Source organism: Euleptes europaea, chromosome 7 (assembly GCF_029931775.1).
Source record: "Euleptes europaea isolate rEulEur1 chromosome 7, rEulEur1.hap1, whole genome shotgun sequence".
Taxonomy (NCBI): Eukaryota; Metazoa; Chordata; class Lepidosauria; order Squamata; family Sphaerodactylidae; genus Euleptes; species Euleptes europaea.
The window spans coordinates 100,277,977-100,303,940 of NC_079318.1; the positions used below are offsets into that span (position 1 = coordinate 100,277,977).

At 49.8% G+C, this 25,964-nt stretch overlaps 1 protein-coding gene and 1 non-coding gene across 2 annotated transcripts; one reads left to right on the forward strand and one right to left on the reverse strand.

Moving 5' to 3' along the window:
- Window positions 1-24,372, reverse strand: PRPF3 (pre-mRNA processing factor 3). Its single transcript, XM_056852891.1, has 15 exons — window positions 24,222-24,372; window positions 22,212-22,342; window positions 15,453-15,599; window positions 13,931-14,014; window positions 12,744-12,964; window positions 10,433-10,739; window positions 9,233-9,399; window positions 8,855-8,937; window positions 8,371-8,514; window positions 8,094-8,193; window positions 6,003-6,116; window positions 5,792-5,910; window positions 4,115-4,198; window positions 2,720-2,781; window positions 1-203 (listed from the first exon to the last, which is right to left on the reverse strand). The coding sequence occupies exons 1-15, from the start codon at window positions 24,364-24,366 to the stop codon at window positions 57-59; spliced, it is 2,055 nt and encodes a 684-aa protein (XP_056708869.1). The 5' UTR covers window positions 24,367-24,372; the 3' UTR covers window positions 1-56.
- TRNAF-GAA (transfer RNA phenylalanine (anticodon GAA)) lies at window positions 6,647-6,715 on the forward strand. The gene has a single exon. It is a non-coding gene; the product is annotated as a tRNA-Phe (tRNA).
- Window positions 24,373-25,964: the final 1,592 nt, after the last annotated feature.

Below are 25,964 nucleotides of genomic sequence, written 5' to 3' on the forward strand. Positions count from 1 at the left end.
TTCTTGCTCACAACGTTAAACACAGCAAATGCCGAAAAGGGTCGCGGGAAGGGCCTTCAGTCTGTGGATTCCAACACGGACTCGCTCAGAGCCAGGTCCCAGTAATGCTCTGCGCCGTGTTTTTTAAAGTGTTCTCGCGCCATGTTCTCAGTGGGGCACTGCTTGAATTTCATGTCACCGAAACTGCGGTCCTTTGCTGTGCCCTGGAAACACGAAGGAGAGAAGTCGCACAGAAATATGGCTAAAGGTTCCTGACCTCCCCCCACCCCAAAAGTATTTTTTAAAGAGATACGACCAGCGGAGGCTAATCTGGTGAACCCGTTTGGTTTCCCCACTCCTACACATGAAACCAGCTGGGTGACCCTGGACTAGTCAGTTCTCTTCGAGCTCTCTCAGCCCCACCTACATCACCGGGTCTCTGTTGTGAGGAGGGGAAGGTGATTGTAAGCCGGTTTGATTCTTCCTTAAGTGGTAGAGAAAGTTGGCATATAAAAACCAATTCTTCTTCTTTTATAATGGAACAGGATTGCTTTTTATTTGTTTATATCCCGCTTTTCCCTGACTGGACTCAAAGCAGCTTTTCACTTCATCCCCCCCTTAATCCTCACAACAACAGCCTTGTGAGGGTAGGTGACGCTGAAAGACTGTGATGGGCCCAAGGTCATCAGACAGGTTTCCACGACTGGGCAAGGAATTCAGACCTGGTCATCCTAGGCCCTAGACTGATGTTCTAACCATTACACCACACCACACCAGCCCTCATTCTCCCACATACCTGGGTCTCCCGGCTCCTAGTCCAACACTAAGCACTACACCAGCCCTACAGGTGTGCATCTCCAGCAATTATTTTAGGTATGACTTTCGTTTTACTGTGTTGCTTATCCACGTTCTGCACTGTTTATATCTTGCCTTAAATGGTTTGTTCTAATCCTGTAATCCTTGTGTTACCGCACTGCTGTTTGGTTGACTTTTGCTGTCTGACTGCACTGCTTCATCCTGTAATCTGCCTTGAGTCTCATTGTTTATGGAACACCTTCCTGCTGGGCACCAGCCCAGCACCTTCCTCTTTGGGCATTTACACAAAGATTTCTGTTTGCCCAGTTTTCAACATTTTATTTTTGTGGCTTCTTGTTTTACATTTCCTGCTTGGGATAATTTCAACTCGGCTTCTCTGTACGGAGCTTCTGCAGTCCAGCCCTCGTGCTGGTTTCTGTCATGTTCTGCATTTAACTGCTGTTATTACTGGTGGTGTTTTATGATTGGCTGCTGTTGTAATACGCTTGCTTTTGAGGATATTGTCGTGAGAGGCAACATAAATCAAAATATTGTCAAAGGCTTTCACGGCCAGAGTTCATTGGTTCTTGTAGGTTATCTGGGCTGTGTGACCGTGGTCTTGGTTTTTTCATTCCTGACGTTTCGCCAGCAGCTGTGGCAGGCATCTTCAGAGGAGTAACACTGAAGAGACACTGTCCTTCAGTGTTACTCCTCTGAAGATGCCTGCCACAGCTGCTGGCAAAATGTCAGGAAAGAAAAAACCAAGACCACGGTCACACAGCCCGGATAACTTATAAGAAGCAACATAAATCCAGGAGGCTCGGCCCTTCACTCTGCCAGGAAACTTGCTGGGTAGCCTCAGGCTACTCACTCATCTAAACTATTTATTTATTTAAAGCATTTATTAGCTTCCCATCCTGCCTTACAGAGCTCAAGGCAGCTACAACTCAGACTACCCCACAGTGCTGTTGTAAAGGTAAAATCAGGAGGAAAAGAACTGCGTAGACCAGCCTGAGCACCTTTCAAGAAGGGTGGGAGAAGGAAGGACTTTATAGAACAAAGAGGAGGAGGAGAATTATATGCCGACTTTCTCCACCATTTAAGGAAGAATCAAAGTGGCTTACAATTGCCTTCCCTTCCACTCCACACAACAGACACCCTGTGAGGTAGGTGGGGCTGAGAGAGTTCTAAGAGAGCTGTGACTAGCCCAAGGTCACCCAGCTGGCTTCATGTGGAGGAGTGGGGAAACCAACCCGATTCACCAGATTAGCATCCACTGCTCATGTGGAGGAGTGGGGAATCAAACCTGGTCCATCAGATCAGAGTCCACTGCTCTAACCACCGCTCTTAACCGCTCACCACAGCATCTAGCACTGTCTCCCCTGCATTCCACACCTGCACGGTCCGGCAGAAAGCTCAGCTGTCTGTGAATCAGAGTTCTCACTGACTGGCATATTTCATTCAAATTTGTAGCCCTTGTGAGATTTAAAGACTGTCCTGGCTGTAGCCGTGTGGACCAAAAATTGAGGACCTGTGGACTTTAGAACTGCCGGTTTTTCATTAGCATTAAATTGAACTTCTCTATTTTTACTGTGTTTTATAATATTTTAATGGATGTTAGCCACCCTGAATCTGGCTTTGACCGGGGTAGTGGGCAGGATACATGCCCAAAAATAAATAAATGTGGGTGCAAAATTTACAAAACCATAAAAAAAAGTTTAGCAAGGCTTCAAAGAAACATCTGGAATTCAATCCGCACAGAGAAAGGGACCTCACTTCCATCTTAGAGGTAAGGAAAAAAACCAAGAAGAGTGACTTGCCCCAGCCCTAACTGAACTGGGGTTTGAATGGACCTCCCTGGAGTTCCTGGCCCATGACGGAAAGCACAGTGTGGTCCCGGATGCAGAAGCCCAAACAGCCATGCTGGATCAGAAAGTTTACTTACCTCCCACACCAGAGAACATTTGTTCGTCTTTTTCACGGACTCCTCATCAGATTCATCATCATCTGACCAAAAAAAGGGACAGGATTAATGCCGAAAACCATTTAGAATCATAGAATCGTAGAGTTGAAAGGGAACACCAGGGCCATCTAGTCCAACCCCCTTGCACAATGCAGGAAATTCACAACTACCTCACCTCCCACACACACCCAGTGACCCCTACTCCATGCCCAGAAGATGGCCAAGATGCCCTCCCTCTCATCATCTGCCTAAGGTCATAGAATCAGCATTGCTGACAAGATGGCCATCTAGCCTCTGTTTAAAAACCTCCAGGGAAGAAGAGCTTACCACCTCCCGAGGAAGCCTGTTCCACTGAGGAACCGCTCTGTTAGAAAATTCTTCCTAATGTGTAGATGGAAACTCTTTTGATTTAATTTCAACCCATTGGTTCTGGTCCGACCTTCTGGGGCAACAGAAAACAACTCAGCACCATCCTCTACATGACAGCCCTTCAAGTACTTGAAGATGGTTATCAAATCCCCTCTCAGTCTTCTCCTCTTTAGGCTAAATATACCAGCCCCTTCAACCTTTCTTCATAGGACTTGGTCTCCAGACCCCTCACTATCTTTGTTGCTCTCCTCTAGACATGTTCCAGCTTGTCTACATCCTTCTTAAATTGCGATGCCCAAAACTTGAATAATTTCATGTGACTAAAGATTCCTCTCTCCAGAGAGATCACGATGGGTAGCTGCGTCAGTCTGTCAACAATGGTAAAAAAGAGCAAGAGTCCAGTAGCACCTTAAAGATGAACAAAATTTCTGGCAGGGTATGAGCTTTTGTATCTGAAGAAGTGAGGTGTGGCTCACAAAAGCTCATAGTCTTTACGGTGCTACTGGACTCTGGCTGTTCTCTCTCCAGAGTCCAGCATCTAAAAATTGTGTTGTCTGGGACAGATCTCATGGATCCGTCCATCTAACGGTGGCACCATCTCCGGCGGAAGGGGTCTTCCCAGTAAGGGTGTCACATCAGGGAAGGCATTTTTTGCACCATGAGCAGAAAGGAACCATGTGATCCAACCCTTTGTTGAGGAGGAAACTCCAGCCAGCCAGAAGGTCAACATCCTCCCACAAGGTTCCCTGAATTTACATTTAGTGGAAGACCGTCTCATTCAGCATAAGTCTTCATCTCAGAACGACAAAGCTAAAAAACCCCCAGGCTGGTGTGCCAAAGCAGACCTCTGAGAAGGAGAACTCTGCAGCGCTGCTGCTGCCACAAGGGCTCCAGACTCCATCCAAAGCCAGGGACACATTTAACAAAAGATACGGAAGTCCCACAAGGAATCCTCGTCCGCAGGGTGAGCCCCAAGATGCACGACTCCGGCCAGGCCTGCTTTCTTACCATCTCCCTTTGTGTTCGATGTCTGCTCGTCCCATTTTATCCGATGCAGCATCAGCCGCTTGAATTTCTTCTGTGCTTTGGGGCCTAGGGGGCGGGGAGGGAGAAGAGATCAGGAGGGTGTCACTTTAATCCTGAAACGACTGCGAAGAGACCGTGTCAAGTGGTTTCACAGGGCTCTTCCCACAAAACACAGCCACAGTTAAGCAAGGCCAGGACCTAAGAAATCAATTTCTACTGTAAGCTCCTCAGAGGTAAGGACTGGGAAAACTGGAAATTTTGGAGGACTAAAAACAACTTCTGTAAAATACCATTTGGAGTGAGGGAAATGCTTTAAAGACAAATGGGGTAGAAACTGCTTTTGACAAAAGCAGTCAAAACGCACAGTACGAAGATTCTTATTTCAAGCCATCTACAGCATCGGGGAACAATCCCTGTGTCTACCGCCGTAATGTGAATGAGGGCAACGCACCACTGAGGAATGCATGTCCAGATATGCTGCTAATCTTCTTGTGGCTGTATGAGACTCTTTCTGTCCAAGTCGTACAGTTTTGTTCACTGTAAATTTTGTGTTCTCTGCTTTCAAATTATATTTTTTTGCCCCTGCCACTTAAATGGCAAAAAAACAAATAAAAATACCAAAAAAAAAAAAAAAAGGCAGCAGCACACAGCGCAGCAATTGCCAGCTCCTCTCACTATCTCATTGGGAATATTTGCAATATCCCTTGCAGAAATCTAAGGCAATTTATACTTTGAATTTCACAGAGTACAATTTGTATGTTAGGTACGTTAATGAAAATCTTTATTTTACTAATGTAACAAAACTAATGTAGCATAAAACGTAATACTAATTCTTGCACATGGGTTTTTGCATTAAATCATTTTTATCCTATGCTTATTTAAAGTTTTTTTGTGAGGACAATAAGCTGGGTATGTATGTATGTAATAAAATTTCCCCAAAATATAAGCCCAATGACAAAAAATTTCCCCAATGGTTTCAAAATTCCTGAAAATGTTACACCTCTAGATGAGAACTTCTGAGGGCAAACAAGCCATAACATAAGAGAAGCCCTGCTGGACCAGGCCAAGGCCCATCAAGTCCAGCAGTCTGTTCACACAGGGGCCAACCAGGTGCCTCTAGGAAGCCCACAAACAAGGCGACTGCAGCAGCACCATCCTGCCTGTGTTCCACAGCACCTCATGTAATGGGCATGCTCCCCTGATACCAGAGAGAATCGGCATGCATCATGAGTAGTATCCATTTTAGACTAGTAGCCATAGATTGCCCTATCCTCCGTGAACATGTCCCCTCCCCTCTTAAAGCCTTTCAAGTTGGCAGCCATCACCACATCCTGAGGCAGGGGGAAAAGCCCTGCTGGATCAGACCGAGGCCCATCAAGTCCAGCAGTCTGTTCACACAGGGGCCAACCAGGTGCCTCTAGGAAGCCCACAAACAAGACCACTGCAGCAGCATTATCCTGCCTGTGTTCCACAGCACCTGATAGAATAGGCCTGCTCCTGAGACTGGAGAGAACAGGGATGCATCATGACCAGTAGTCACTTTGACTAGTAGCCATAGCCCTCTCTTCCGTGAACACGTCCACTCCCCTCTTCAAGCCTTCCAAGTTGGCAGCCAGTGTGACTCTCTCTTCTCTCACGCATGCACAAACAGCTCCTCACCTCCTTCTACTACCACCACGTTCACATCTTTGTGCAAAACGACAACACCTGTGAGGTACAGCTGGCCGGCATTGGCTTCGATCTTGAATTTCTTGGCAGGATTGCTTAGGTTTCGGACCCTGTGAACGGCAAAAGAAAGGGGCTCAGGCACACGACGAGGTCCTCGGGGGGAGATGGCTGTGGCTCAGGGGAGGGGGGGTGAGACAATTACCTATAGACAGATATGTGAACCCCCTGAGAGATATCTTCCTTCAGCTTCTTCACTTGCTTGGCTTTCCTCTGGGCCACGGTGAGCTTCCGTGCCGCGTTGGCCTCTTCATGAGCTCTGCAGGGAAGGAGGGGACTGGGTAGTTTCTACCCCATTTAATGGTTCAAGTTTCAATGCTTATGCTTTTGTTTAAGCGCCGTTTTAGATTTCTGCTTGTTTCCAGATTTCTGTCGTCCAGACCCTGCTTAACTGTTCGTTGGACGTCCCATCCCAATGACTGCACTTGACTCACACAACGCACTCCGCCTTGAGTCTCAGTGAGAACGGCAGATGACAAATCATAGAATCACAGAATTGGAAGGGACCACCAGGGTCATCAAGTCCAACCCCCTGCACAATGCAGGAAATTCACCTCCCCCCACACCCCCAGTGACCCCTACTCCATGCCCAGAAGATGCCCAAGGTGCCCTCCCTCTCATCATCTGCCTATGGTCATAGAATCAGCATTGCTGACAGATGGCCATCTAGCCTCTCCTTCAAAACCTCCAGGAAGGAGAGCTTACCACCTCCCAAGGAAGCAAATGATGTCAATAAATAAATAAATAAGTCAGTGACCAACAGCAAAGCTTATTGAAAGAAACCCTGTGGCTGTGGCTCAGTGGTAGAGCCTCTGCTTGAAATGCAGAAGGTCCCGGGTTCAATCCCCGGCATCTCCAGTTAAAAGGACCAGGCAAGTAGGTGATGTGAAAGACCCTTTTCTGCCTGAGACCCTGGAGAGCAGCTGCCTGTTTGAGTACACAATACTGACTTTGATGGACCAAGGGCCTGATTCAGTATAAGGCAGCTTCATGTGTTCATGTGTGTTCAATAATGCCTCAATAATGAACGCCACTTATCTGTTTAATTCAATGTTTACGGGGCTAATTGCCTTTTATTCTTTTATTCTATACTGCAATGTTATTGCATTTATTGTATTTTATTGTATTGAATACCATGTTGTGAGCTGCCCTGAGCCTGGCCTCGGTTGGGGAAGGAGTGTGGGATAAAAATCAAATAAATAAATATAACCCAGAAGTCACATACTCTCTCCTCCCTGCTCCTTTAAGGAACCAGGGTAGCGTTCTGGTTGGAGTTCTTGGCCAGACACAGGAGACCCCACAGTCAAGCCCCCAATCAATTGTTCGCCCTGCTATAACTCAACAGGCTGTAATGATAACACAGGAGTGATGAATCAGTACCTCTGGAGTGACTAAGAGAAACTGCCCTAAGTAATGAAGCACCCGGTTTTATTTTAAATCCCTAATTTTTACATTTTTTACCTTGCCCCATCCTCCAAGGAACTCAGGATTCTCCCTGCTCTAAAGTCCTCACCACAAACCTGGGAGTCACTGGCCCAAGATCTCCCGAGGAGCTTCAGACCTGAGTGGAGTGTGTGAACCACAGTGTAGCCACTAAGTATAAATCCACGGCAGGCAGGCACCATCTTGAACACATGAATATATGAAGCTGCCTTATACTGAATGAGACCCTTGGTCCATCAAAGTCAGTATTGCCTACTCAGACTGGCAGCGGCTCTCCAGGGTCTCAGACATGTCTTTCACATCACCTACTTGCCTGGTCCCTTTAACTGGAGATGCTTGGTATTGAACCTGGGACCTTCTGCATGCCAAGCTGATGCTCTACCACTGAGCCACGGCCCCTCCCTATCTTACATATACAAATGAAGCTGCCTTATCCAGAAATCACACCTGTGGTCCATGCAGGAAATTCCGAACTACTTCCCCCTCACACCCCCAGTGGCCCATACTTCATGCCCATTCCAGCTTGTCTACATCCTTCTTAAATTGTGGTGCCCAAAAGCACGAGAGGCAGCGACCGCCCAAAGACAAGCAAGTGGCAGAGTGGGGACTGGAACCCGGGTCTCCCCACTCCCACTAACTGCTGCACCACACAACCTTCCCTCGGAGTCCCAGAGGAGGGGCAGGAGACCCGTGCAAGACAAGGAATAGATAAGCACACTCCAAGAGTAGCTGGAATCTGGAAGTGGCTTATTGAAAAGACCAAGAAGCCATAAAGCTATGCCAGCATGCCTACTTCTGCCTCTTGGCCATCTGGGCCCGGACATGGGCTTCCACTTTGGTCGGGTCCTGGACGGCTTCCGTTCCCAGAACGCGCATCAGATTGGAGATCCGTACTGCAAGGGAGGAATGACAATTCTTAGCGCAGCCATTTGATGGAGGGAGGGAGATTATCTTGTGCCAAGAGGAAAAGCAGCGGGGGGGGGGGAATAAATATTTTAGAAAAAATAAATCAAAGGCCACTCTTTCATCTGGACAAGATGCCCCCCCCCCACCTGCTGCAAAGAGCCCACCTTTTGGTTCCGGAGGGGGCATGAGGCCCAGCCTCACTTTCTCCTGGAGCTCCTTCTGGGCTTCCCGCCGGGTCTGACGCCGCAATTTCTTCTGCTCTTTTTTGGTGAGATACACTCCCAAGGTCACTGGCATGTCACTGTCCACTGGAGCAAGGAAAAGACTTTGAGCCCCGGTGCATAGCTCTCCCCCCACACGTAAGTATGTTTCACTGGCCCAAAGGACACCGGTGGCAGCTTAGCACTGAACACCAGGCCCTCTGCAGCTTATAAAGAGCAGGGATGCCAAACTCCATTGTTACGAGGGCCGGATATGACATCAATGCCACTTGGTCGGGCTTGCAGGCCGGATAAGAGCTTTTAAGGGGCTGAAACTGGCCCTCAAGCCTTATGTTTGACACCGCTGACATACAGCCTCCCTCTCCCTCCAGGCATTCCATTCAGCCCCTAGACTGCCCTGGTAAGAAACCCAACAGCGGAATCTCACCTGGAGGGTTTAACTGCGCCGGGTGCTCCACCAGATTCGTGATGCCAAAATAGTCCTCTCTTTTCAACGAATCCGCTTCTTTTCTAAAAAAAAAAAAGCAGAAAAAGGTGCCTCAGAGCCTGTCTCTCTTCTCAATCGACAAGCCTCTATCAGACGCAGCCACCAGAGGACAACGCCAGCACAGCATCTGCTGCCCTTCTCCCAGTTCCCACCTCCTTTGAGAATTACTGCTTTAGAGAGGAAAAACATTCACAGGCCAATTCCCTACAGGTATCTGAAGCAAACACTTGTTCCAGCCAATTGCAGAATGAAGACTTCTCTGTAATCCAAGCCCCCCACACCCCACCCCAAATGCCTTGGAAAGGCACAGCGACATACATGTCCAGGCCGTTAGGGATGATGTAGGAGTCCCACCATTCCACCTCGGGGACGTCGCCCTCCTTCAGCTCCTTCTTGGGAGTGATCAGGGCCAGTTTGGTCGAGGTGTGAATTCCAGTCTTCTTGGCCGCTTGAGAGATTTCAGCCTGGAGTTTCTCCAGCTGGGCCTAACAACAAACAGCAGCATTTGCAGAGATTCACATGAGATGTCTGGCATCTTGTAAAAAGCTAACCGCCAGTGTGGTGTAGTGCCTATTGGATCAGGGAGACCCAGGTTCAAAACCCCACTCTGCCATGGAAGCTCACTGGGTGACCTTGAGCCCGTCAGCCTAACCTACCTCACAGGGTTGTTATGAGGATAAAATGGAGGAGAGTAAGGTAAACCGCTTCGGGGAACCCATTGGGGAGAGCGGTAGGGTATAAATGAAGTAGATAAATACAGTAGAGGCAGGGGGCTGGAACACTGAAAACATAAAGCTGCCTCTACTGAATCAGAAACATGGTCCATCAAAGTCAGTCTTGTCTACTCTGACCGGCAGTGGCTCTCCAGGGTCTCAGACAGGAGTCTTTCACATCTCCTAATTGCCTAATCCCTTTAACTGGAGATGCCAGGGATTGAACCTGGGACCTTCAGCATGCCAAGCAGAGGCTCTACCACCGAGCCATAGCCCTTCCCTAAACATGTAGCTGCCTTACACTGAGTCAGACCCTCGGTCCATTGAAGTCAGCATTGTCTACTCAGACCGGCAGTGGCTCTCCAGGGTCTCAGACAGGGGTCTTTCATATCTAGCTGAGGTCTAACCAGAGCAGAGTAAAGCGATACCTTCATTTCGCGTGATCTGGACACTATACTTCTGTTGATACAGCCCAAGATCACATTAGCCTTTTTAGCTACCGCATTCATTGCTGACTCATGTTCAGTGTTTGGTCTACTAAGACCCCAAGATCCTTTTTGCACACACTACTGTTCAGACAAGTCTCCCCCATCCTATAATTATGCACTTGATTTTTCCTACCTAAATGCATAACTTTACATTTAACTCTGCTGAAATGCATTTTATTGGTTTTAGCCCAATTCTCCAGCCTGTAAGATCTTGGGCATCCTTAAACAAGGGTGTTCCTGCGCTCCCCCTGCCCCCACCCCAGGGTGTGGGGGGTTTATACCCTGAGCCATCTTTGCTTGCCTCAGAAGTGCATTACCTTTGTCCGCAACCTCTGGGCAATCTTTTCAAACTTGCCCTTTTCGTGGAACTTGAAGGTGCGCTTTGGCCGCTGGGCGGGGGTGATGGAGACCCGGAAGTCAAAGTAGGTGTTGGACTCCATGTCCTCGGAGGGCTTCTCCTTCAGCTGCTGCTTAAACTGCTCCCTCTTCACGGCCCGTATGTTGGCCTTGAGGGTCGGCATGCGGTGGGTCAGTTCAATCTCCTTGCCCGTGGCGTCCACGGTACGGCCCTGTTCGTCCAGGATCAGGGGCGTCGGCTTGGTCTGGTCCTTGAGCTCCACTTTCCTGGGCCAAGACACCCCAACAGCACCCCGCCATTTGTAAGCCCACTGGACATGCTCCAAACAACCAGCCGGCCTAGCAAAACCCGGCCCAGCTGAAGACACCTGTGGCTGCAGCATCCCAGTCAAACCAGGAATGCTTCCCCACTCCTCCACATGAAGCCAGCTGGGTGACCTTGGGCTAGTCATAGCTCTCTCAGCCCCACCTACCTCACAGGGTGTGGGGGAGGGGCAGGGAAGGTGGTTGTCAGCCAGTTTGAGTCTCCCTTAAGTGGTAGAGAAAGTCAGCATATAAAAAACTAACTCTTCTTCTGACTCTGCTTAGCTTTCGAGATCTGACGAGATCAGACTAGCCTGGGCTATCCAGGTCAGGGCAAGAGATGTTCAGAGGTTCAAACCAGGAATGCTTCCCCACTCCTCCACATGAAGCCAGCTGGGTGACCTTGAGCTAGTCACAGCTCTCTCAGCCCCACCTACCTCACAGGGTGCCTGTTGTGGGGAGGGGAAGGGAAGGTGACTGTAAGCCAGTTTGATTCTTCCTTAAGTGGTAGAGAAAGTCGGCATGTAAAAACCAACTCTTCTTCTGCTGCTGCTTTCCCCACTCCTCCACATGAAGCCAGCTGGGTGACCTGGGGCTAGTCACAGCTCTCTCAGCCTTACCTACCTCACAGGGTGTCTGTTGTGATGTCCCTGGCCAAACTGGCCTGGAGGGAAATTGCTTCCTGATCCCAAAGCGGCAATCGGCATTACCCTGCGTATGTTAGAAAGGGCCAGGAGAGCCAAACACGGACGAAACCCTTCCTGCCCTCCGTCATGACTGGTAACCATTGATAGCCCCATCCGCCATGAGTTTGTCTACTCTTCTTTTATTTAGAACATGAGAAGAGCCCCGCTGCATCAGACCCACGGCCCACCTTGTCCAGCATTCTGTTTTCACAGGGGCTGACCAGCTGCCTCTAGGAAGCCCACGAGCAGGAAAGACTGCAGCCGCACCCTCCCGCCTGTGCTCCCCAGCAGCTGATTTAAGGAGGTGCACTGCCTCTGGTACTGGAGGAACTAGACATCCATCATGACTAGCAGTCCTCCATGAGTTTGTCTCCTCCCCTTTTAAAGCCTTCCAAGGTGGCGGCCATCCCCGTATCTGGTGGAAGTGAGTCCCGCCATTTAACTATGCGCTGGGCAAAGAAGTTCTTCTTTGTACTTTCTCCCAGGCAAGCAGAGGCCGCAGCTGCCCAAAGACCGCCTCCTGCAGTGCGAGCAGCAACCAGGCTCTCCTCTTGTGGGGGTGACGAGCAGCCGAGGAAGGCAAACAGGACTTCTGCCCCAAAGACCTTTGGCGGCACCCAGACTCCACTGCCGGGACAGAGAGAGGCTTCAACACCACTGGCCTTTCAAAGTCCATTCATGGTCAGGGCCCAGCTGCAAAGGCGACAGCCCAGGAGGCTGGACAGGGCTTGGATGGGAGGCCATGGGGGAGTCTGATGGATGCAGACTTCTGCTTCTAGGACCAAATGCAGGGGGCGAATAACTCCATAGGAGTGTGCCCCTCTCCCCAAGGAAGCGTAAGACTATGTTGAACACAGAGACAAAAAGAAGCCTCCGCAGGCTGCAAAACCCCACCACCACCAGCCACGCAATGTGGCCCATCAACTGCAATCATACCAGTGCCAGGAGGCAACATCAGGGGAAGGCCTGGGCCTCTGTGCCCTGTTGTTAGATATCCAGGGGAACTGGTTGGCCACTGTGTGAGACGGGATTCTGGAATAGATAGACCCTCACTGGTCTGAGCCAGTGGGGCTCTTCTCAGGTTCTGATCGCCAGCCTAAAGCCAACCCTCATCACAGCCCCCCTTCCCCCAGCCCAGGGGCCAACGTGTGCAAGAGGGCGCACGCTCTTGCTGTCTTTGCATCCCCTGTGCCCAAAAGGGTTGGAAACCACTGGTGCCTTGCAGGGAAGAGAGACCTGCCCCCCCTTTCCCCAATGGCACAGTTAGCTCGCGCATACTCACGGTGGTGCGATGCCCATGGCGTGAAGGTTGGCCAGGCCCACCATGTTGGCGTTGCCAATGAGCCCGGGCTTCAAGGCCAGCTGAGCCTGAATCCGGGCCTGCAGCTCGGCCGCCTTCCGGGCTTTCTCGATGGCGTCGTTCATGAAGGTGGCCGCTTGCGAGGGCTGGATGGTGTTGCCGATGGGGAGGCGCTCGGGCTGGGCCGCCGCCGGAGCTTTCGGCTGCGAGGAGAAGAGAGGCCGAGGTCACCTGCCAGCGGGCTCCCAGCCTCCGGTCAGCTGCTCCCCCCGGGGTGTGATGAGGAAAAGGATGGAGAGAGGAGGACGGGAAGGAGGAAGGGGCAGGAGGCCCAGGATGGGGAAACAGGACTTTGGATACCTGATTGATACTCAGCCCACATGAAGCTGCCTTATACTGAATCAGACCCTCGGTCCCTCAAAGTCAGTACTGTCTACTTAGACCGGCAGTGGCTCTCCAGGGCCTCAGGCAGGGGTCTTTCACATCACCTGCCTGCCTGGTCCCTTTAGCTGGAGATGCCAGGGATTGAACCTGGGACCCTTCTGCATGAGCACATGAAGCTGCCTTCTAGCGAATCAGACCATTGGTCCCTCAAAGTCAGTACTGTCTACTCAGATCAACAGTGGCTCTCCAGGGTCTCAGGCAGGGGTCTTTCACATCACCTGCTTGCCTGGTCCCTTTAGCTGGAGATGCCAGGGATTGAACCTGGGACCCTTCTGCATGAGCACATGAAGCTGCCTTCTAGCGAATCAGACCATTGGTCCCTCAAAGTCAGTACTGTCTACTCAGATCAACAGTGGCTCTCCAGGGTCTCAGGCAGGGGTCTTTCACATCACCTACCTGCCTAGTCCCTTGAACTGGAGATGCTGGGGGTTGAACTTGGGACCTTCTGCATGCTAAGCAGATGCTCTACCACTGAGCCATGGCCTCTCCCCTCAAGGGCAGGGCTGGATATGGTGCAGAACCAGAAAGGGGGCATTTGGGACTACAACAAGGGGCGGGGCTCTACAGGCAGACGGACATCCTTGTACCCTTGGAAATGCTACTTCTGGATTCACTGGATTCAGCTAAGCCTTTCCTTGTGAGAAATGCAACCTCAGCTATAGTACTACTCTAGAGAGCACAACGGCAAGGCAGCCTAGAAAGGCCGGGGGCTCGGGAGGGCATACCTGAGGCGCAGGAGGGCTGATGAAGCTCAGCTGTTTCTTCCTCTCCTCAATCTGCCGCGTTGCTGCTTCCATCATTTGCTTGATCTGCAGGGATTTTGGCAAAAGTTAAAAGCTTTTGGAGTCTGCCCCCCCCTTAACACAGAACATCTTCCCTTCTCACCGGAGTAACCACTGACACAGAAAAGATAGACAGCCCGCCCCAGGAAAACAAAAAGCTTCCTTATCCCAGTTCTCGACCGTTGGTCTATCTAGATCAATCTCATCTCCTCCGTCTAGCAGCGGCTCTCCAGGTTGAGAAAGGCCTTTCACGTCAACTGATGCTTTTAACTGGAGATGCTGTGGATTGAACATGGTACCTAGTGCATGCCAAGCAGGTGTTCCACCACTGGACCACGGACTCAACCCCTAACATCCTCCTAACTAGGTATGCCCCCTAACCAGGGATGCCAGCCTCCAGATGGACCACGGACTCAACCCCTAACAGCCCCCTAACTAGGTATGCCCCCTAACCAGGGATGCCAGCCTCTAGATAGGACCCGGGAATCCCTTGGAATTACAGCTCATCTCCAGACTACAGAGATCAGTTCCCAGGAGAAAATGGATGCTTTGGAGGGTGGACTCTCTGGCACTGTGCCCCACTGAGGTCCTTGTCCTCCCCAGGCTTCATCCCCAAATCTTCACGAGTTTCCCAACCTGAATCTGCCACTCTACCCACCCCCCATCCCCCACTGGTGGCCAGGGGGGACCTGGCAACCCTGGTACATACACAGAGTCCTAGATCTGGAATTCTAGGAGTGGCCAAGAAGACAGTTACAACCTCACACAGTGGCACTTTTTGAAAAATGTACATGTTGGATGCATGCCTCTGGATGACTTCTCTCATGCCGAGCATACTGCCCAACTTCCCCTCCACTCATACACACATGCAAAGCTTGCAAGGAGATCCGCTGGGGCCTGACCTGGATGGAGCAGGCCATCCCAATCTCATCCTAAGCAGGGTCAGCCCTGGTCAGTACTTGGGTCAGGGACCACCAAGGAAGTCCAGGGTTGCTCCGCAGAGGCAGGCAATGGCAAACCACCTCTGTCAGTCTCTTGCCTTGAAAACCCTCTGGGGCTGCCACAGGTTGGTTGCGACTTGACAGCACCTTCCACCCCCACCGTTATTTTTGGAAAACATGAATTTGCTAGAAGAGCAGGTGAAGTGGGAAGCTCTCTTTGCTTGCACTTAAAATACAGGTGTACAAACCAGAAGGAAATTGTGCGATGGTCTTGTTTTAGTTTCAAATAGTCTCCAGAAGATTTTGGAGAGGTGGCATACACATTTTCTACAGAAACAGATAAAATGCCCTCCCATACACTGACTCCCAACCGAAGTGTCTTATTTTGCAGTGAACTGCTTATGGGGTAAACAGTCAGATCCCTGAAAACCTGATCTGCACAGACTGAAATCTGACCCTTGCCAGGCACTGCTTCCCCCTCTCCCCACTCAGGTGAGCGGGGGGCCCCACTCAGACAGGCTCACCTGCAATTTAGTCAGCATCCCTGGACTTTCGGTCGGTGGCCCAGGGATGACCTCAGGCTCTTCCTCGACTTCTTCAAAGCGTGGGATACGACGTTTCTTGACACCCGAGGACTCCTTCGAAATTTCAGAGTCGTCGCCGAACACATCCTAGGGGAACAGAATGGGGAAAGCTTTGGTTAACATCAGCTAGAAAACTGAGCATCTGCACATTTAAAAAATGCAACCCAATCAGGCCCTATTGAAGGGGGCACCTCTGGAGCAAGTTCAACAACTGAGTTTTCAAAAGGTTCTGATAAGGCTTGGCCATCTCTTCCACAAGCAATTAGTAGTAGAAAAGAGTAGGCGTCCAGTAGCATCTTAAAGACTAACTAAATTTCTGGCAGGGGATGAGCTTTCATGAGCCACAGCTCCCTTCTTCAGAGACAGCTAGAATGTAATTCCATCTATCCTTAAGTAGAGAGGAGTGAATTAGACACACAGTGGCAGTGTCAAAAGCAAGTAAATTACATTAGCAGGCGTGATTGGATTAGGTGTGATATGCAGAGGGGTAGTGGGTGTGGAGAAATCAGCATTGGTAATGATCTATCTACAATTGTGTTCTATCTACAAGCAATTAGGAAAAGGAAGGCAATGCTCAAATGTAGAGCCTTTGAAAGGACCAGTTTATTAACAAACACATAAGAGGAGAGCCAGATTCAAGTCCAGTAGCACGCTAAAGACCAAAAAGATTTCCAGGGCATGAACTTTCCAGAGTCAAAGCTCCCTTCATCAGACACAACTGATGAAAGCTTTTAACCCTGGCAATCCGGTTGGTTTTTAAGGTGCCGCTGGACTCGAATCAGGCTCTTCTACTGCAGACCCACCTGAAAATATAAGATGAGAGGTCACCCAGGACGAAGCAGAGGGAGTACTAGACACAGGCCAATCCGTCATCACAACAGGCCCAATCCACACAAGACCTCATTCCGTTATTTAAAGCAGACCTCATTCCGTTATTTAAAGCATAAAAACTCATATTTTCAGCCCAAGGGCAATCTGAAGGGAAACGTCTTCCTCATTGCACCGAGCGAAGTGTGCCTCGCTTCAGTAAGAGGAGGCCCAAAAACCAAGGACTCATTCCTTGGGGAGATCCACCCCAGATGAATAAGAGAGCTGGGGAGAAAGCCATTCCTCTCTAATGCTTTACAGGAAGGAAGTGAAGACCTAACCCCTTGGGGATGAGTCTCCTGGCCTACCAAAAAGCCAACAGGGGCGCCTTCCAGGAACATGTTTTGCTCACAGATAAGTAAACCATCAGTGATCAGCTGGAAAGGGTGGAGGAACAGAATACCAGGTCACCAAGCAATCCAATTGTTCCAAGGAAAGAACAGTCCAATTGTTTCAAGGGGCCGTGGCTCAGTGGCAGAGCCTCTGCTTGGTATGCAGAAGGTCCCAGGTTCAATCCCCTGCACCTCCAGTTAAAGGGACTAGGTGAGCAGGTGATGTGAAAGACCCCTGCCTGAGACCTTGGAGAGCCACTGCCGGTCTTAGTAGACAATACCGACTTTGATGGACCAAGGGTAAAAGGAGCTTCATGTGTTCATCTCTTTATGGGAGGGGCTGTAGCTCAGTGGAAGAGCATATGATTTGTATGCAGAGGGTCCCAGGTTCAATCCCTGGCATCTCCAGTTAAAGGGACCAGGCAAGTAGGTGATGTGAAAGACCCCTGCCTGAGACCCTGGAGAGCCGCTGCCGGTCTGAGCAGACAGTACTGACTTTGATGGACCCAGGAGGGTCTGATTCAGTATAAGGCAGCTTCATGTGACTCATGTAACTGTCCTTCATGACAGCTGTGAAGAAGAAGGTGCGGCAGCTGACCCAGAGGCCCTCGACAGAATCCTGAGCACCTGAGCCTTTTGAAACAAAACACATTTTCTTTCACTGGACTTGACTAACTGTTCTTCTCTTCATGAGCCCGGAGACAAGATTGCAACAGGAAGGCCTGTGCTCTGTGCTCTCAAAAAAGATGTTCTGTGGTGGTGGGGAAAATGTCCTGTGATTTTAAACATGCTGCCACCAGCCAACACTTATGCAAGGACAATCTAAAACCTCAGTGAAAGAGTTTTACTCCTGATGGCAAAGCAAAGAAAGCCTGTGGTGTCGGAGTGCCATGCCTGGCTTCAAATTTCCACTCAGCTCATAGTTAGCCTCTCTTAGTTTCATCTGAGGATAAAAATCAAGGGGAGGGCCACGTTCATGCCACTGGGAGGAAGAGAGAGGAGAAAAAGTCAACTTCCCAAGATGCACTGATGGCTTATTTTGAACAGGCACATCTCTATCTGGGACTTTCATTTGGGAACAGGTATAACAGTACCTTTCTATGCAAATTAGTAATTAATTAGCGCCCAGGTCTCACTCCAGAGAAAGGACAGGAGACAGCCTGACCCCAGTGGGCCTGCATCTGGCACCAGCAACAGCTGCACTGAAATGTAACATCCACTGTTTCTGAGTCCCATGAGCCACTCTGGGATCCAATTCTGGTGGAAGAGGGAGGGAAAAAATTCAGAGCAGGGGTCCCCAACATAGCGCCCGCCAACACCTTTCCTGATGCCTGCCAAGTGCTTTTATAAAGTGGGTGGGGCTAAGTGGAAAAGCTAAACAGCAGGGCTTCTGATTGGCTGTGCAGATTAAAAGGCATCCTGCTAAGCTTTTGTTAAGCATCCTGTTAAGCTTTTGCCTGAAATGCTGAAGATTTATTATGAGTTATATACAAACTCAGTCCCTGACATTTTGTGGTTGGCTCCACCTCCTGTCACCGTGCTCACCGCCCTACGTCAGAATTCCAAAGCTGCCCGCAGGCTCAGAAAGTTTGAGGAACCCTGATGTGTAGATACTGCTTTGTAAGTGAGAGCAAACAGAAGCAGGTGGAAAAATATTTTTACTGCCTCAATTACTTTGCTGGGGGCTGTGGATGGGGCTGAACCGTGAAATCCATCCTGCGAAGATAGAGCTTATAATCACAGAATCAGAGTTGGAAGGGACCTCCAGGGTCATCTAGTCCAATCCTCTGCACAATGCAAAAATTTCACAGCTACCTCCCCACCCCCAGAAACCCCTGTTCTATGTCCAGAGGAGGGAAAATACCATCCAGGATCCCTGGCCAATCTGGCCTGGAGGATAACTGCTTCCTGACCCCAAAGTGGCGATCAGCATTACCCTGGGTATGCAAGAAAGGGCTACGAGAGCCAAACACTGATGCAAACCTTCTTGCCCTCCCTTTCATAATCTGCTTGCAAGTGGGAAGATCCTCAATGGGCAAACACGGTCTTGCCCTACTCCTTGCATACACATAGCCAGCCCCTCTAGCAGTTATGGGGCACAGACCGTGTCTGCCTCCCAGCTCTGGCTGCTCGACTCATCCAAAGAACACCTGCAGCTCAAAAGCGTGGAAAATCTTCCCAAATTGGGTGAAATAAAATATATATGTGTACAAACCATTTGCAAGCGTTAAGTGAACTCCCTTCTTCACCACTACAAGGGCAGTTCCTCATCCAGGAACAGGGCACTTCGTGGAACACCTACAAGTTCAAGAGAAAGGGCTTGCCCATAGTATAAAAAGGGAGTAAAAACCATGACAAATACGTCCCTGACCTTCCCCATCAGCAATTTCCCCACAAGGTGAGACCAGCAAGTGGCAGGAGAAAGAGGGGACAGAGAAGACCTCCTCGTTTCTGCTTTCCTTGATTCCTTAGAATCATAGAGTTGGAAGGGACCACCAGGGTCATCTAGTCCAACCCCCTGCACAATGCAGGAAATTCACAACTACCTTCCCCCCGCACTCCCAGTGACTCCTACTCCATGCCCAGAAGATGGCCTCCCAAAAAATCCTTCAGGATCACTGGCCAATCTGGCCTGGAGGAAAATTGCTTCCTGACCCCAAAGTGGCGATCAGCATTACCCTGAAAGGGTCTCGAGAGCCAAACACTAGAGCAACCCTTCCAGCCCTCCCTCTCATGATCTGCCTAAGTTCACAGAATCAGCATTGCTGACAGATGGCCCTCTAGCCTCTGCTTAAAAATCTCCAAAGAAGCAGAAACCTGGCAGCGTTTCAGTCATTAGAGTTCTATTCACATTTTCCAGAGTAAAAATCCACCTCTGGCGAGCGCAAAGGATGATCCGTTAATTCACATAAGCAACAAGCAGATTTCTGCTTCTGCTCCGAAATCTACTGGGCACCCGACCCATTGTACAAAGGACATTTAACCTGGAAAAGGTGAGGAAACTCAAGATCCTACCCACTCGGGGGGGGGGGTACAACTTTGTGTACAGTGAGCTGTGTCTTTTAGGAAGGGCCACGGCTCAGGGGCAGCACGCACCACACGTCTGCAAAAGGTTCCCTACCAGGCATCTCTGGTGCAAAGTCTGCAGGCGACAGATGTTGGGAAGCCTGTCCCTCCCTGAGAACCAAGAGAGCTGCAGCTGCTCAGGGCAGGCAAGATTAGACGGAAGGAACGTATGTCAGGCTGAGCCTGACTAAGCCAGGTTACCCACCCTTGCCATCCTGGCTTAAGCCTCTCCTGACTTTGCACCCCCTTTAAGAAGCCTTTGAACACGATCGAGGAACAACTAGAGATGGGGTCCCTTTTAAATGATCAAGAAGAGTGGGGTTTTATACCCCATGTTTCTCTACCTTTAAGTAGTCTCCAAGCCATTTACAATCACCTTCCCTTCTCCTCCCCACAACAGACACCTTGTGAGGTAGGTGTGGCTGAGTTCGGACAGAACTGTGACTAGCCCAAGATCACCCCAGCACGCTGCATGTGGAGGAGCAGGGAATCAAACCCAGTCCTAGAGTCCACCGCTCTTAACCACTACACCATGCAGGCTTTTAGCATCTTGGTACTTCTAGAAAACTGAGGTGCAAAACATTCAGGGTACCAGGTTGGATTCTGCAGAACCGCCGCACTAACAGTGGCTCCTCCTCCACGACAACATCCCCTCGATCAGGAGACAGTTCCTTCCGGTGGAGGAAAAAACTGCTGTAAAGCAGAATGATCTCTGGAATCCAACCCAGTTATTTGTGACATTTCAAAAACCAGAATTACACGGTAGGAGAAAAGCCGAAGATGCTCCTATGGCACCATAATCTCCAGATGAACTTCAAGCCCGGTGACAAGATATTCCTGCAGCAGGGAGCCCTGGGAACTCGCTGTGCTGAAGGCAACTCTTTTGGATTTTAGGATGAGATCATAGAGTAAGGAAAAGCAGCAAAAAGAAAAGCAGATGTGGGAAACAACTGGCTGACTCGCCCCCTCACCAGCACTGAAGGCCCCTTCTTCAAAATGCAGCAATGCCAGGCAGATGTCCAGTAGAAGTACAGGTGGCCCCCCTCTTTTGGGCAATGGACAGACGGGTCCACAAGACCAGGGCAATTTAGGCAAAACCCACTGACTACTGGGAAATTACTACAGGTAGACAATGAGGAAACTGAAATTGTTCAAGACTTTCTATTCCTTGGCTCCGACATCAACCAAAAGGGAGACTTCAGCCAAGAAATCGAAAGGATGGTATGACAATAAAGGTATTGAAATTGAATTGAAATCAGAAAGAGATTGAGACTGGGAAAGGCAGCCATGAAGGAGCTAGAAAAGATCCTTAAGTGTAAGGATGCGTCACTGGCGATCAAGATAATTCATGCCATCTTATTCCCTATTCCTATGTATGGGTGTGAAAGCTGGACAATGAAGAAAGCTGATAGAAAGTAGATTCCTCTGAAATGTGGTGTGTGAGGAGAGTGTTACGGATACCGTGGACTGCCCCCAAAAACAAACAAACAAATCAGTCGGTTATAGATCAAATCAAGCCTGAACTAACACTAAAAGCTAAAATGACTAAACTGAGGCTATTGTACTTTGGTCACATTACGAGAAGACAAGAGTCACTGGAAAAGACAATCACGCTAGGAAAAGTCAAAGGCAGCAGGAAGAGAGGAAGACCCAACAAGAGATGGATTGACTCAATAAAGGAAGCCACGGCCCTCCGTTTGCAAGACCTGAGCAATGCTGTTAAGGATAGGACATTTTGGAGGACTTTGATTCATAGGGTCACCATGAGTCAGGAGCAACTTGGCGGCCCTTAACATCACACTGAACTGCCTAAGCCTTCAATCACAAAGCAGAGGAGAAGGCGAGCTTCTGAAGCACATTAGTCTGTACACACTGCTAATACACACCGGACCCCTCGTCAAACCCCTGTCTCACTCCCTCTCTCCCGATCCACCCCACAGACTGTAGGGCCAGTGGAGCCAAGCTAGCCTCACAGTAGCCCAAATCTGTATCTCCGTCTCATATGCTCAGACCCACCAGCTTTCTGCATGCCAGTTTCAATGAATAAGCACTTAACCAAGAGTGCAGGGAATCGCCACCTAGCAGCAACCTTCCTTTGGCAGGCCAATCCTGCCTCTCTTTCCGCAGTACCGGGATGTAACAGAATACTGCCCTTCTTGCTAGCTGCTACCTTAATGTTTCTGGCCGTTCAAGATTCAGGGGCTGACAGACAAAAGAAACTGAGAGCAGGAATGGCACCCCAAAAGAACTCTGAGGCAGCTACATTTCCATTTGGAGAAAGAAGCCTTTTCTCTTGAACTTTCAGGTATTTAAACACGGAGCCCAGTCTGGAAGAAGAAAATGGACTCCCGTGACATCACCACATCCGCGACCTCTACAAATCTGAAGCCTTTGAAGAAAACAGGCAAAGAACCCAATCCAGAGCTCAGCTCACCTTCAACTCCCTCTTTCGGTTCCGGTCACTGTTGGACTTGGAGTGCCGGGAGCTTCGGCCTTCCTCAACCGCTTCAAAGAGCTTGTCCACAAACCGCAAGGTGGAATCATCCAAGAAGGGCTTGAGGTGATCTGCGGGGGGTGGGGGGAGAGAAGGATGTGAGCAGAGATCTAGAGACCACACAAAGCAGCTGCAACCTCCAGAACACTGCAACTATCAGAAGGGAAACATCAGGCCTGACTACAGCACAATCTCTTAACTGATGGTCAACATAAGTACATAAGAAAGGCCATGCTAGATCAGACCAAAGTCCATCAAGTCCAGCAGTCTGTTCACACAGTGGCCAACCAGATGCCTCAAGGAAGCCCAGAAACAAGACGACTGCAGCAGCATTCTCCTGCCTGTGTTCCACAGCATCTAATATATTAGGCCTGCTCCTCTGGTCCTGGAGAGAATAGGTATGCACCATGACTGGTATCCATTTTGACTAGTAGCCATGAATAGCCCTCTCTTCCGTGAACATGTCCACTCCCCTCTTAAAGCTTTCCAAGTTGGCAGCCATCACCACATCCTGGGGCAAGGAGTTCCATGATTTAGTTCAGGGCCCTCTTTCCTGGTGGTGAAAAACACCACTTTAACAAGCTCTGAAAGAGTCCTTTTACAGAATGTGAACTGCAGCATAACCTTTTCCCAACCCCCAGATCCTCATCTCCTTTTTCGCTTATTTGCCACGAGACAAAATTGGACCAGAGTAGGAAGTCATTCTCAGGGCTGCCCCATCCTCCCCTCTCAAGAGCTGTTTATGTTGCCTGGCCTTGTCAGAGAAAAAAACCAGGAATGGTGCCATGATTTAAATTCCCATACTATTTTTAACTCCCCTCAGTGGTATCCAAGTTTGCCCTCGTGTCTGCCTGAGCTCAAAGCATTCAAATCCCTGCAACAGGAATGCAGGACATCTGCTGCTCCTCAACTTCCATCATATCACCTTGGAGCAGTTTTTCCTGGTCTACTAAGCCAGGGAGGAAGCAGGTAAGCAGTACAGAGCCAGCCCTAAGTCCTTCACCCCGTGCCCTTGCAGGCTCCAAAATCCCAAGTCTGCTGAGAACCTGAATCCTTCACTGGTTCATAGAATCACAGGGTTGGAAGGGGCCATACAGGCCATCTAGTCCAACCCCCCGCTCAATGCAGGATCGGCCTAGAGCATCCCTGTGAAGGGATATAGCTGGGCAACCCTCAACCTTCTTGAATCTATAGCCAGTTTTGGAATTTTGAGAATATCTCATGCCGGAGCAAAAGTGGCTACCAGCGCTGCTGAATTTAATGACAAAATGTTGAGAAGATGCACAAAATGCCAGGAAGCTTCAAGCCAGGCATCCTCCTGTTGATGGATGCAGTTCTTCCTGAGCAGGACTTCTCTTCCTGGATTCTTCTTGAAACCAAGTGGAAGAAGGCCAGGATCTGCTCTTGGTGAGGAAGTAAGTAGGTGCCAGAAAACACACTGACAGGTGAAACAGTACCTGTGGGCACCACTGACCTAGCCAGCATTCTCTCCTCTACATTGTAGCAGCACCTGAGGCAGTAGAAGCACCTCATTGTAGCAGCACCTCCAGGCACCTCAGGAATAATCATAGAGTGGGAAGGGGCCATAGAGGCCATCTAGTCCAACCTCCTGCTCAATGCAGGATCAGCCTAGAGCATCCCTGACAAGTGTTCGTCCAGCCTTTACATAAAGACTTCCAGTGTGGGGGGGGGGAGCTCACCACCTCCCCAGGTAGCCGATTCCATTGCTGAACTACTCACTGTACTATTTATCCCCTAATATCCAGTACCTTTCCACCCATAATTTAAATGTGACTAAAACCAGCTCCTCTTTGTTTTTACACTGGAGAGCCCAAAGGTCAAACGTGAAACTTTCTTCATGCAAAGCACCACCTCTGGCTCTAGGATACAGATCTTCCTTGTGATCGCTGAAATATAAAACAGGGTGAGGGAGGGGGGATGAGAACTTACCAGCCGCCTTCTTCTTATCCATCCCCTTCCCAACACAGTTCAATGCAGCTGTGACTACGGTGGGTTCTGAGAAGCCCAGGACACGCTTCACAGTCTTCTCCACCCATGGCTTCAGCTCATCCAGCTCCCGCTTAGAAAGGGCCATCCTGAGGGAAACCTGAAAAGAAAGTGCTCCTCATGGAAATGCTGCCCTCAGACTGCGGAGATCATGAGCCTAATCAACAGCAAAGTAACAGGATCCAGCTTATTGCATTAGGTTTCCTATAATCTTCTCTATTTATTTTTGGGCTTTTAGCCCGCCCTCTATCCCGGCCGAAGCCGGGCTCAGAGCAGCTAACATCCATTAAAATATCATATAAAACAATAAAAATACAAAAGTTCAGTTCAATACTAATTAAAACCAACGGCTCAAAAATGCCCTAACTCCCAAACCAGTAAAAGCAGTGCATTCATCTCTGCGTGTTGCAGTGGTTAAGAGCAGTGGTTTGGAGCAGTGGACTCTAATCTGGAGAACTGGGATTGATTCACCTCTCCTCCACATGAGCTCTCCTCCACATGACTCTAATCTGGTGGAGTGGTTTCCCCACTCCTCCATATAAAGCCTGCTGGGTGACCCTGGGCTAGTCACAGTTCTCTCTGAACTCTCTCAGTCCCACCTACCTCACAGGGTGTCTGTTGTGGGGAGGGGAAGGGAAGGTGGTTGTAAGCCAGTCTGATTCTTCCTTAAGTGGTGGAGAAAGTCGACATATAAAAACCAACACTTTTTTTCCTTGGGGGCAAATCCCCACAGTCTATACTTGTCACTGGCCAAACAACTACGACTGGCACCACTATAACTACTCTTGTTGTTCTATTGTACTGGAAACACTGCAGGAAAGGATGTATTTTGGAAAGGAGAGGTATAGTGGCTGTAGGCTGGAGCACCTGTCTCAGTCATGGAGGGTCATGGGTTCAGTCCCAGGCACCTCCAGTTGAAGACCCACATAGCTCTTGATGGGGAAGATCTTAGTCTGCTAGAAACCCTGGAGAGTTGCTGCTAGCTAGCATAGACAACAGGAAGCTGGGCAGTCCAAAGATCTGACTTTGGGCTGCTTCATCCATCCCCCCCACACTAGCCAGAACGGCAGAAAACAGCCCCTGGAGTGCTACTCTGCTGCAAACAGCAGCCAATGAATGAGAAGTCGGATCCCCCTCCCCTTCAAGGGAAGGACAGAGAACAGGAAGCGTCCGAAGAGAGGCTCCCAAAATTCCTTTCTCACATGAACACATGAAGCTGCCTTACACTGAATCAGACCCTCGGTCCATCAAAGTCAGTATTGTCTGCTCAGACTGGCAGCGGCTCTCCAGGGTCTCAGGCAGGGGTCCTTCACATCACCTACCTGCCTAGTCTCCTTAATTGGAGATGCCACTGGGGACTGAACCAGGGACCTTCTGCATGCCAAGCAGAGGCTCTACAAACTGAGCCACGGCCCGTTCCCCTCTCTCCCAACATCCCAATCGCCCAGCAAGGCTGGCGAGCCTAAAGCAAGGCAAAAGGTTGGGTGCAGGGTGGGCGTATTGGAGCCAATGCCCATTCTTCCGAGGGGCGGCCCATGGCCTTAGAAACCACAGAATCGTTTCGTTTTGCTGCGGCTCCCTGAGCCCAGCCTTGGCTGGGGAGGGAGGGCGGGGTGGCAGGTCAGTCAAATAAACAACATTTCCTAGCTAAAAGGAAGGGCGTTTTCGGGCCAGGCGTTAGCGACT

What these genes read in the sequence shown, in the direction of transcription:
- PRPF3 (XM_056852891.1), bottom strand. Translation starts at nt 24,366, where the DNA reads ATGGCCCTTTCTAAGCGGGAGCTGGATGAGCTGAAGCCATGGGTGGAG. An exon ending in TCAGCCCTCCTGCGCCTCAG is followed by an intron (nt 12,965 to 13,930) that starts GTATGCCCTCCC and finishes TTCTCCTCGCAG; the next exon opens with CCGAAAGCTCCGGCGGCGGC. An exon ending in GCCATGGGCATCGCACCACC is followed by an intron (nt 10,740 to 12,743) that starts GTGAGTATGCGC and finishes GTCTTGGCCCAG; the next exon opens with GAAAGTGGAGCTCAAGGACC.